Here is a 13,523-nt window from a genome sequence, read left to right as displayed (position 1 = left end):
CCTTAGTCAGGATACAACAGGTTGCGCACACAGTACCTTTCAGAGGTTCCGGATAGTGGAGCTGTATACTGTGAGCAGGAGAACTCAGCACTGTATGCGAGAGGATGCGGGAGGCAGTCCGGTTACGCTGCAGTGAAACAAACTGTCAGCAATTCCAAGCAGCTCTGAGTGAACGGTAAGAGAGTGACTGAGCGTCTGAAGCAGGTTGTCAGATTCACTTAAAGCGTGCATGACAATAAGGCTGCAGGAGGAAGGTTTGTTTAAATTGAATAACGGATATGACCGTTATTTGTTTTAAGCTTGAAAAGAAATTATCCTTATGAGTTCAGCAATTCCGGAAAAGGCAAAACTTAGAAAGCTTCTCAGAGGTAATTTCAAGAGGTGATTCAAATAGCAGCTACAGACTTTAGCTAGGTTAGTTTAATAATCAAGCACCTGTTTGTGGTCACATGATGCTTTAAATACAGGTAAAGCTAGAGTCAGGTGACTGGAGGAAGGAGGTAAGAAGTGGAATGGAATCCTTACAAGAAGTGAGCTTGTTGCAAACAGAGCCAGAGTTCCAGAGTGCGCAAGTGAAAGGGGTAGTGGCTTTAGATGCAAGAGGAATGTGAGTAAGGTTGTCAGAGTTTTGTTTTCGGAGTCTATGGGATGGTACACATGGATGTGCACGGCTAGGCAGTGGTTGGGGACCATGATTAGGGGAGATGTCCCCAGCAGTAAGTAAAAGCAAGGGGGAGAGTGACATGAAATGAGATACGGATTTGCAGTAGTGAGACTGTTGTTTGGCTGAAGTGCAGGGGGGAGAGAGAGTGTTTAGGAATAGGTAAAGTTCATGAGTACAAAAGTAAGGTGAGTATAAGAGAGATAAGAGTATAAGAGCTAATGAACAGTGCAGGTGGAGAGGGAGAAGGAGTAATTTAATAATGTATTTTGTTAAAGAGACAAGAGGTTGAAAAAATGATTATGAATATATTGAGCATTTTTATAAAAGTGGGAACCAGTTAAACACATAAGACACAGGATTACAGTAGCAATTGCATAAGAAAACAAAAAGGTATAGGAAACATAATATTACAAAAGTACTTGCCTTGTGTCTTGCCCTTTGCCCAATCCTTGTTCAATTCTTGTATAATTCTATTTTTAATCCCTCACTTATAAAATGTTCACTTTGAAAATGTGAACATATGTTGTTATAGCAATGCACAGGCCAGTATCCTTCACGCACACCATAGTATCCTTCACGCACACCATTGGTGTGGTGTGGTGTTTAAATACTGGTGCACGGACCCTCACAGGATATGTACATAGGCCACTAAAAACTAATAACTTTTATACAAGCATTTTTGTTATTGGAGCTAAATGCTTCTATTTAAATTGAAATGCATTCATGCACATTTAAATTTTCATCTTTATATGTATATATATATATATATATATATATATATATATATATATATATATATATTTTGAACTTCAGCCCCCCCCCAAAAAAAAAAGAACCTTCCGTTGCTAAAGGGACAGTAGACCCCTTGTAATTACATTGTCTGACATCTTTTATAAATATACATATCAGCGGAGTCTGTACATTTTTACAACAGGTCAACCCCTTACAAGAAAAGGACAAAAATTATATAATTAAAATATATTTGCAAAGCTTTACTATGGACTAAGCATTTTTATTACAATCTCAAAGTGTTTTTCGGTCCATTTAAGTGAAGTGCTGCTGAGTAAGGCCTGGTTTGTTTCCATTGAGGTGGAAACGTTTGGAAACTGTTGGTAAAAAATATTTACATCCATTAAAGTCTATAGAAACTTTTTATGTTAGCACCGGTTTACAAACTTTACCAGCTCAATGGAAATTAGGCCTAAAATGGTGCAGTTCAATGTTCAGAGTTCTATTGAGAGCTGAATCCAGGAATTTCCAGTTTTAGAGCACTATGAATTAAAGCCAACGTATGTTTTCACTTATGTTTTTAAAATAGAGTCTTCTAAGAGACACATTTCCACATTACATTTTTTAAAGTTGTTTCAGTTGTTCTTTTAATCACTGCACTTGTTTTGCTTTTCTACTGTTTTGTACTTTTACTGTATCTTTTAAATTGCAATATATTATAGTGAATGTTATTTATAACATTACCACCTGGTGGCACTATAGTCAAATATTATAATATATTATTATTTTCTACGCAGACCCAGAGTGGCCATGGAAAGTGTTTTTCATTTTTTTTCCATTTTGTATCCATGAAATCTTCCAGCACTTTGTAGATTAGTTTTTATGAAGTCATTTACCTCACCCAAATTATCATATTGACAGTTTATGCCATTCACCTTTAGCATGTGTGTTAAAGGGCCAGTAAACTCTGAAAATATGTATCCAATTTTGTATATGCACCATATATAAAAAAAATGTTTCATTCATCATTTTTAATAAATCATTATATTTGTGAATAAAAATGTCAAATATCAGCCCCATGGATTATTAGACTGCCCCCTTATTTCAGTTCTTTTGACAGACTTGCATTTTAGCCAATCAGACCTGACTCATAAATAACTCCACGAGAGTGAGCACAGTGTGTTCTATATGGCACACATGAACTAGCGCTATCTAGCTGTGAAAAACTGTCAACATGCACTGAGAAGAGAGGTGGCCTTCAAGGGCTTAGAAATTAGCATATGAGCCCACCTAGGTTTAGCTTTTAACAAAAAATACCAAGAGAACAAAGAAAATTCTATGATAAAAGTAAATTAGAAAGTTGCTTAAAATTGCATGCCCTATCTGATTTATGACAGTTTAATTTTCACTAGACTTTCCCTTTAACCTAGGCTGTGTGAATACAAATTTTGTTGTACCAAACTGCATCAAATTGTAAAATAAAGTGTTTTTTTTTCAGTTTCTACTGTATAATTTGTTGATTTCCTGTGTGAAATGTAAAGATTCTTTTGTTTCTCATATTTTCTTCAAAAAAAGGTTTGAAACCCTAATTATCCACTACAAGTAAAGTGTACATAGGAAATACTGAAATATGCTCATAATTTTACAACTTATGCACACAATTTAAAAAAAGTGCACACAATTTCACAAGTTGCTTAATCATGTGCATGAAATGTTAAATCCTGCACTTGTTTTGGTAAAAAGTGGGCACGTTTAGCTAAATAATGCGCACAATTAAAAAGCCTGAATGACATTTGGAAGAAGGGGTTAATTAACCCCACTTGGAAGAAGGGCACAGGGTTAGATAAAAGGCCCTCCGCCCTCCCTCCCTGGATGTTTTAAGACAAGAGGTGTGGTTTTGTCGCAGCTGTGGCGCGGTACTTGCTCGGGTTTTTAGAGGCTTACGCCTGTTATAAAGTGGCTGGTACCGCCTGTTGTGCATGTGCGATGTGCGCATATAGCAGCAGATTACGGCGGATTATGGGTAAATAGGTTTATTTTAGTATTTGCGATGCAGGGGATGTCGCTTTAGGGGTTAATAAGTGGTTTATAGGTGTTAGTGTACTTTGTAACATTTTTGTTATGAGTTTTGTGAAACATTTTTGTTTCGCAAAATCCATAACTACTGGTATTTGATTGCAGAATGGATTGTGGCGTTATAAGTTATAACACTAGCGGAATAGCCTGACTGCACAACCTGTAATACGGGTGAGCTAAATATTCCACACTAAAAAGCCATTTTTTGAGTGTGGAATGGATTGTTGCGGTATAGGCTAAAATGCTAGTGGATCAGCCGTACCGCCGCAACTTGTAATACGGGTGAGCTGAATATTACGCTTGCAAAGGCCAATTTTTCAGCGGTATAGCCGTATCGCACAATTTGTAATCTAATCTTTGCTTTTAAAGAGATATGAAACCGAAATTTTTTCTTTCATGCTTCAGATAGAGCATGCAATTTTAAGCAACTTTCTAATATACTCCTATCAGCAATTAGACAGTTGCTTTAAATTTTATGCTCTATCTGAATCATGAAAGAAAAAAAAATTGGGTTTAATATCCCTTTAACTTCCCAAAGGTGTTGAACACATAGGTAAAGTCTTGCTTGGGACCCACAAGCTTTGCATATATATATATATATATATATATATATATATATATATATATATATATACAGTATATATACATATAGCATTCCTGGTTAGCCAATCAGAAATGCTAATCATGTGCAGCTGCAAATCATCTCTAGTGCCCTTCACAGGGGCTGGAATGCTTATGCAATCCAAGAGGGATTTACTTATGTGTTTAACCTCTTTTGGGGGGCATTAAATACATACTGAGCTAGGGCTAGTAATATAAAACATATGTGTTTTCCTTTAGTATGTCCCCTTATATATCATTCTATAAAAAGTCTTTAAAGGGACAGTCTAGGCCAAAATAAACTTTCATGATTCAGATAGAGCATGCAATTTTAAACAATTTTCCAATTTACTTTTATCACCAATTTTGCTTTGTTCTCTTGGTATTCTTAGTTGAAAGCTTAACCTAGGAGGTTCATATGCTAATTTCTTAGACCTTGAAGCCCACCTCTTTCAGATTGCATTTTAACAGTTTTTCAACACTAGAGGGTGTTAGTTCACGTATTTCATATAGATAACACTGTGCTTGTGCACGAGAAGTTATCTGGGAGCAGGCACTGATTGGCTAGACTGCAAGTCTGTCAAAAGAACTGAAAAAAGGGGCAGTTTGCAGAGGCTTAGATACAAGATAATCACAGAGGTTAAAAGTATATTAATATAACTGTGTTGGTTATGCAAAACTGGGGAATGGGTAATAAAGGGATTATCTATCTTTTAAAACAATACAAATTCTGGTGTAGACTGTCCCTTTAATATGCAGTTTTATATCATTTGACATTTTCTTTGCAGACACAGCAGTAAGGAGCTTTTGGTTCTACAGTTTAAATCAGGACGTTCTTTATACAATTTGTGTAACTGCTTCGACTCTAGCAGGCGAAGGACCTTGTGGGGAATCTTTAATGTTTCAACCTGGTAAGAAAACTTGTGAATGAAATGGAAACTAAAATAGAGTGTGTGTAGTTACGTGTCTGTGGCTGGCGTGTCAAGGCTGCGTGGTGTGACTTTTTGTGGCTTTAGCAAGCATCCTATTACTGGTTTCAGATACGTGCACATCCCGTAAGTGCACATTATAGTCTCACAAGCGCTGCACCTTGAAACACATTTCTAACATTCATTTCATTTAGAGTAACCAGATTTTAGAAATTAAAAAAAAAACACATGACAATTGATGGACAATACACAGACAAAAGGAAGAATGATTAGTAAACGTGTGCACAGACAAAAAAAATCTTTTATTTTGTCCAATATTAAAGGGATAGGAAACCCAAATTTTTTCTTTCAGGATTCAGAGAGAGCATGCAATTTTAAACAGCGTTCTAATTTTCTTCTGTTATCATTTTTCTTTGTTCTCTTTGCATCTTTTGATGAAAAGCAGGAACCTAAGCTCAGGAGTGTGCACGTATCGGGAACACTATGTGGCAGCAATTTTGCAGAATTGTTATCCATTTGCAAAAGCACTAGATGGTAGCACTATTTCCGGCAGTGTAGTGCTCCGGAAACCTACCTAGGTATTTCTTCAACAAAGAATATGTTGGGAACTAAACAAATTTGATAATAAAAGTAAATTGGAAACTTTTTTTTTAAAATTGCATGCTCTGTCTAAATCATAAAATAATTTTTGGGGGTTTTATATCCCTTTAAAGGGATAGTCTACACCAAAATTGTTATTGTTTAAAAAGATAGATAATGCCTTTAATACCCATTCCTCAGCTGTGCACAACCAACATTGTTATATTAATATACTTTATAACATTTAAACTTCAAAATGTCTGCCTGTTTCTAAGCCACTGCAGAGAGCCTCTTATGAAATGTTTTTTTATTAGCTTTTCACAACAGTAGACTGCTAATCCATTTGTGCCAAATAGATAGAATTGTGCTCTCTTCTGTGGAGTTGTGCAGGACACAGCACTAATTGGATAAAATGCAAGTCAATAGATATATAGCCATGTGATAGGGGGGCTGTCAGAGGAGGCTTAGATACAAGGTAATAACATAGGAAAAGGTATATTAATCTAACCATGTTGGCTGTGTAAGATGGGGAATGGGCAATAAAGGGATTATCTATCTTTTTAAACAATAACAATTTTGTAGTAAACTGTCCCTTTAATTAAGAGGTCATCCAGATTTTATTTTTTTAATAAATTCATTTGCTTACTATTTCCTGAGTGGAACATCTTCAGGACAGAAAAGGAACAGCTGGGAAGTAAAGTAATAGTTAAAGGGACACTGAACCCAAATTTTTTCTTTCGAGATTCAGATAGAGCATGACATTTTAATCAACTTTCTAATTTACTCCTCTTATCAAATTTTCTTCATTCTCTTGGTATCTTTATTTGAAATGCAAGAATATAAGTTTAGATGCCAGCCCATTTTTGGTGAACAACCTGGGTTGTTGTTGCTGATTGGTGGATAAATTCATCCACCACTAAAAAAGTGCTGTCCAGAGGTCTGAACCAAAAAAAAGCTTAGATGCCTTCTTTTTCAAATAAAGATAGCAAGAGATCGAAGAAAATGTGAAAATAGGAGTAAATTAGAAAGTTGCTTAAAATTGCATGCTCTATCTGAATCATGAAAGAAAAGGAATTGGTTCAGTGTCCCTTTAATGCAACTGCTACAAGCCACCAGCAGCAAAAAAAAGAGAACCGTTCTTTTTTAATTATTAATTGATTTTTCATAGGGTCAGGATTGTAAATAACAAAAGTAAAGCTTATATTATTGAATAGAGTAAATTTTGGTCTGCAGAAACATTTTTTCCTGTCTTTGAGTAACAGTCTTAACTGAACAAATTAATCAACTAAATTTAATGTATGTATTCATTCTTCCTTCTTTTTTTTTTTTTTTTAAAGAGTCATTTGTTTATTGGAATAATATATTGGTCTCAATAAAAAACAAGATTTTTTTGAAAGGTTGAAAGATATTATATTATAGGGACCATAATGAAAAGATTAATATCTAATACAAAAATGTAATTTTTTGCTTTCTCTTTTCACCAGTTATCACAATACCTAAATGTCATTATCTGTAACTTCTAAAAATCTGTGGAAGATTATTTCTTGAGGGTACATTTAAAAAAAACCCAAGAGAGATGTGCTGTTTTGACAATGAACCCTGCATTTAAATCTGAAAATGTTTGATACGGTATCATGTTTAAAGGGACAGTCTACTCCAGAATATTTATTGTCACAAAGATAATCTCTTTATTACCCATTCCCCAGTTTTGCAGAACATCACTGTTATATTATTATACTTTTTATCTCTGTGATTACCTTTTATCTAAGCCTCTGCAGACTGCCCCCTTATCTCAGTTCTTTTGACAGACTTACATTATAGCCAATCAATGCTGACTCATAGTTAACTCCACAGGAGTGACAATAATGTTATCTATATGGAACACATGAACTAGCTCTGTCTAGCTGTTAAATTTTTTCAAAATGTACTGAGATAAGAGGTGGCCTTCGAGGGATTAGAAATTTGCATATGGGCCTACCTAGAATTAGCTTTCAACAAAGAATACCAAAAGAACAAAGCAAATTTAATGATAACAGTAAATTGGAAAGTTGTTTAAAATTGCAAGCCCTGTCTGAATCATGAATGTTTAATGTTGACTAGACTGTCCCTTTAAGCATGTATTCCCCTAATCTGTTTTTCTTAAATGCTCCCTAAAGACATTTTTATTCCCAACTCAATAACAAATTCATTCCACTTACCTAACAATTGCCCTCATCTAACTATGTACCAAAATCATTCTCACCCTAGCAGTCCTCGCCTCCTGTTTCTCACCCTTCTACCCTTCTAAAAGTTCATATGGAATAGGGCCCTCAAATATTCCTGTATTTGTTTAATAAATGGTGTCTTCTCTTACAAATGTTGTATCATTGTATTTTTATCATTTGTACCCATGGACAGCGCTGCAGGATTTGTTGGAGCTTTATAAATAAAGTATATTAATAATAACAATAATAATAATGTGCAGATTTTTTTGTTTCTTTCAGATCAAGGTCTTCATAACTATATTGAGATGTTATTAGCAATCAGCTTTGGTGCAGTCATCTTGGTAGTTTTTACGTTGACCTTATATTTTAAGAAGACAATACGGGGAAGGTACGTTTTTATATGCATTATCCATTTACTGATTTTATTAGATTTCTGCTCTTGAATAGAGGTAGTTTTAGACACTGTCTGTACTTAAAACATTGTTTGTGGCAATGTTATACATTGTTTCAAATCCTGCTGTCATAGAAAGTTAAAGAAAAGTGCACTCTCATGAGCCTATGGTTACTCTTCATTAAAGGATACCCAGCAAACAAAGCAAATTTAATAATAGGAGTAAATTGGAAAGTTTTTTATATTTTTTGTTATTGTATGCAAAATCAGAATCATGAATGTGTAATTTCAACTTTACTGTCCCTTTAAGGATGGCTGCTAATATAATCAGCCAAGTAAGAAGCTATTAAAGCACTGGTCCTATATTATACTGGTACCAGTGTTTAGGGTTTCCAGATGTCCCTATTGCAACTGGACTGATCCATTAAAATCTACAAAAATAAATAAATACTGGATGTTTAACTGTCCAGTCTTTTAACGGTCTCTTAGTGTCAGTAAAGTGTAAAATGCCTCTTTGCATTATAAATATGACTTCTATTCTATGTGTTATTGATAGACAAGGAGGATAAAAAACACTGTCTTATGTGTTACAGACAGTCATGGTGGTGTTAAAACACTGCTCTATGTGTTCTACTGATAGTCAAGGGGGTCAAATTGATGCCAAGTACATGTGTTACTGGAAGTCAAATAAGAAAAAATATTGATTTGTATCTTGCTGGCAGCCAAAGGGATACAATAACTGCCCAGTTGTAAAAAATATACAGGGTGGGTTCAAGGGTGGAGCCTAAAGTAGAGTTTTTTGGGGGGCTATTGTGTAACCCCAACTACCATGACCTGACGTGAGTTGGGAGCCGAAAAAAAGGCAGCGCATGAACTTACGCACGCAGAATTTATATATTTTACACCAGTTTCAGCTCGCCACACATAGGCAAGCGCAGCAACCCTTGCGCACAGTAACAAAACAGCGTAAGTCCCTGGAAGGCTTAACAAACAGCTAATGCATGTGCACTCACATACATTTCAGGCGCACATATCAAACAGCTAAACCTTGCATGGCCACTTAACTTAATAACTCACTCTACAGCTCCTGTGTTTGCTCCTCTGGGGCGCGATCCGATATAGATCGCAGTTTGCGGCGCAAGCGAGGGAACCAGCGTCGCCCGCAGTTTCAGCTCGCAACTCGAGCTATCCTATATAAGTCGCCGTCAGATGCTAACGTGCCGTAAGTCTGACAAACCAGCGATGTCCAGAAATCTGCGCAAGTACAAATTTCTGGCGTCGCCAGTGACTTGCGCACGTTAGAAACTGCCGGCGCCTATAAAACCTGACTAAAGTCTAAAACACCCGCACTGTCTAACACGCCTCCCTAACATAGCCCGACACGTCTAACCCTCTATCCGCTATCCCCCCTCACTAGCCTAACAATAAAATATGTATTAACCCCTAAACCGCCGCTCCCAGAGCCCGCCGCTACCTAATAAAGTTATTAACCCCTAAACTGCCGCCAGCTATATTAAATCTATAACCCCCTAAAGTGAGCCCCTAACACCGCCGCCATCTACCTTACCTACCCCCTAAAGTGAGCCCCTAACACCGCCGCCATCTACCTTACCTACCCCCTAAAGTGAGCACCTATCCCGCCGCTATTTTAAAATTATTAACCCCTAATCTAATCCCCCTACCCCGCCGCCATCTATATTAAATTATTTAACCCCTAAAATACTAAACTATCCCTACCACTAAACCTAAGTCTAACCCTACAAATAGCCCTGAAAAGGGCTTTTTGCGTGGCATTGCCCCAAAGTAACAGCTCTTTTGCCAGCCCTTAAAAGGGCTTTTTGCGGGCCATGCCCCAAAGTAACAGCTCTTTTGCCAGCCCTTAAAAGGGCTTTTGGCGGGGCTTTGTCACAAAGTAAACTGCTCTTTTGCCTACAATCTACATCCCCCTACACCGCGGCCACCTATAATAAATGTATTAACCCCTAATCTAATCCCCCTACACCGCCGCCAGCTATATTAACTATATTAACCCTAATTATATTAGGGTTAATATAGTTATATTATATATATTAACTATATTAACCCTAATTATACTAGGGTTCATATAGTTAATATCGTTATTATAATTATATATATATTAAGTATAATAACCCTATCTAACTCTAACATCCTAACTAAACTCTTATTAAAATAAATCTAATATTAATATTATTAATTAAAATATTCCTATTTAAATCTAAATACTTACCTATAAAATAAACCCTAAGATAGCTACAATATAATTAATAATTACATTATAGCTATGTTAGGGTTTATATTTATTTTACAGGTAAATTGTTAATTATTTTAACTAGGTCTAATAGCTATTAAATAGTTATTACCTATTTAATATCTACCTAGTTAAAATAATTACCCAATTACCTGTAAAATAAATCCTAACCTAAGTTACAAATACACCTACACTATCAATAAATTAAATAAACTACAAATATCTATCTAAAAATACAATTAAATAAACTAAACTAAATTACAAAAACAAACAAACACTAAATTACAAAAAATAAAAAAAAGATTACAAGATTTTTAAGCTAATTACACCTATTCTAAGCCCCCTAATAAAATAATAAAGCCCCCCAAAATAAAAAAAATTCCCTGCCCTATTCTAAATTAAAAAAAGTTCAAAGCTCTTTACCTTACCAGCCCTTAAAAGGGCCTTTTGTGGGGGCATGCCCCAAAGAATTCAGCTCTTTTGCATTTAAAAACATATACAATACCCCCCCATTACAACCCACCACCCACATACCCCTATTCTAAACCCACCCAAACCCCCCTTAAAAAAGCCTAACACTACCCCCCTGAAGATCTCCCTACCTTGTCTTCACCACACCGGGCCGAACTCCTAATCCGATCCGATATGGAGGAAGAATTCTTCTTTGCCGCTTGGAGCAAGACATCGCCCGGATTGCTCAGCAGCAGTTCTGGGAGCTACCTGGTGACTGGTAAATACACGCATATGCCTCTTGCCATTGGTTCACCTGTTTAGCTAGTAGTGATGCTGCTCTGGAGCTGACTTTGCAAGAGTTTAACAAATAGTTTTATGCAAGTAACAGTGCAATTATAAAATGTTCTGCCATATTAGAGCATTAAAGGGACAGTCTAGACCCAATACATAATTTTGATTACTCAGTGTTACGTATCAGAGAAGCATGTTGTCACTGGTCCCACATCTATAAGTTTGTAAGAAGTACATGAAACATTTAAATATTAATAGTTTGTTAGGAGCTGTAAATGGCCGCCAAGATCCGCCCACCTATTGCGTGTATATTTTGGTATCTTATGTCTCTCCAATCACAATCGACTCAAATAAGTTTTCCTACTCTCACATGCTGATTTGTGCATGGGCAGTTTGAAATAGCTAACTGAAAAATATTAAACGTGCGCTGCTAAACTGTCATACAAGAAGAAAGCTGTGGGTGGAGCTTAGCGGACATTTTCAGCAGCTAACAAACAATGATTATTTAAAAGTTTCACATACTTCTTACAAACTTATAGATGTGGGACCTGTTGTAAGATGCTTGTTTGGCATGTAACAATAAGTAATAAGGAATAAGTATCGGGTCTAGACTGACCCTCTAAATACAGTAGAATTGCATAATTAAAGTGAATGTAAACTTTCATGAATCAGTGCCCGGTTTTTAAAATACTATTAAATACTTACCTTTTTCTGCAGCCAAGCCGGACCAGCGATCCCCCGCTCGCAGCTCCTCTGTACTTACGTCAGCAATGACAAATCCGGCTTTCCTCTAATCATGGTGTGCACCCCAGAGCAAACATTTCCTGAGGCCACGCCATGATTGGAGGAAGCCGGTTTCATCATTGCTGTGCTTAGTATAGCATGAGAAGCGGGCGGGGGTTTGCTGGTCCGACTTGGCTGCATAAAAAGGTAAGTATTTAAAAAAAAAAAAAACTTTGCAATGTAAACTTGCATGAATGAAAGTGCCCCTGTTTTTAATAGTATTTTTAAAAACTGGGAACTGATTCATGAAAGTTTACATTCACTTTAACTAGTGCATATTAAAAACACAATGCAATAGCACTCGGAATTTTAAATGAGCAGTACATTTTCTGAGAAATTTCAAAATTTACTTCAATTTGCCACCCCTGTATCATGTGACAGCCATCAGCCAATGACAGACTCATGTATACATTTTGAACTCTTGCACATGGAACTAAATTGGAAAAAATGGAAATAAACCATTAAAACAACATGCCCTTTAAAAAATGTTGTTTGCTTTTGTCTTCTGATGAGTACTTTTCAAATAATCTGTTTTTATTTATTGGTAAACTCAGCGTCAACTAATTGCTTTTTGAGCTGGCATAGATGAAGGAGTGATTACAAATAACATTTATGAGTAATTGCTAAAACTGTCTTCTCTGTGTTTTGCTAATATTCAGTTAGAAAACTACAATTAAAGACAGTAAACATGAGCTGGAAATTTGAATGTTAATGATCTAATCAATTATTTGCTGGAATATAATGAGCCCAATATAAATGTTGTGCAATCAATATTAAAGGGACACTAATCTCTAAATACATTTTATGGACTTATCTCTAATCATAGGTGCCGCCATTTTGGAACCTAGGTTACACTGCAGGTATCTGAGGGACAGTTACTGGACATGTGCAAACAGGTCAGCACTGGAATGTAATGAAAGCTAGATTTCAACATGGCAGCACCCATGAATAGACAGAGGCGGGAATGACCTCAATACTATGTTTATAAAATGTATTTAGTATTTAATGTCCCGTTAAAGAAACATAAAAGTATAAGAATACAATGCTCTAATATTTATTATTGCACTATTGGTGTTGCTAGGGGCAGGCCATTGGGGCACTAGCCCTCTAGAATAATGGCTAACCCCCCCCCCCCCCGTATGTTCCTCACTACTTTGATCAGCCCTCATTTATTCACTAACTCTTTGCCTAGATTCCCCAAAACTCTGCCTGACCCTCTATTAATGAGCTTCTAGTTTGCACATGTAGTCCCTATGTTAGTGCACTCTGAGTTAGCATGCTTTGGACTCTCTTAGTGTGCGCCGAGTTAGCGCACATCGGCTCTCCATTAGTGACAGCTAAGTTATCTCGCGTTGACATTCTGTTGAGAGTGTGCTTAGGTCTTATGTACTGTGCACCAAGATAGCACTCATTGATTTATTCTACTTGCCTTTTATCTATTAGGATATATTAAAATGTTTGTGTGCGCTGGCTATTACTCTTTTTTTCCTGCACTATTGTTAGTGCGCTCTTGTTTCAGTTGCCGCGCTCCATGAAGCAGATAGTTTTCTGTTAG

General features: G+C 36.3%; 1 protein-coding gene across 1 annotated transcript in view; it reads left to right on the top strand.

Moving 5' to 3' along the window:
• LOC128640925 (interleukin-12 receptor subunit beta-2-like) overlaps positions 1-13,523 on the top strand; it is a 186,073-nt gene that overhangs the window by 154,588 nt on the left and 17,962 nt on the right. The window contains exons 13-14 of the mRNA XM_053693385.1: positions 4,858-4,980; positions 8,061-8,169. Coding sequence (XP_053549360.1) covers positions 4,858-4,980; positions 8,061-8,169 — 232 coding nt within the window. The remainder of the gene's footprint in view (positions 1-4,857; positions 4,981-8,060; positions 8,170-13,523) is intronic.

Source organism: Bombina bombina, chromosome 10, assembly GCF_027579735.1.
Source record: "Bombina bombina isolate aBomBom1 chromosome 10, aBomBom1.pri, whole genome shotgun sequence".
In the NCBI taxonomy this organism is placed as follows: domain Eukaryota; kingdom Metazoa; phylum Chordata; class Amphibia; order Anura; family Bombinatoridae; genus Bombina; species Bombina bombina.
This window is presented reverse-complemented; position numbering and strand designations above follow the sequence as displayed.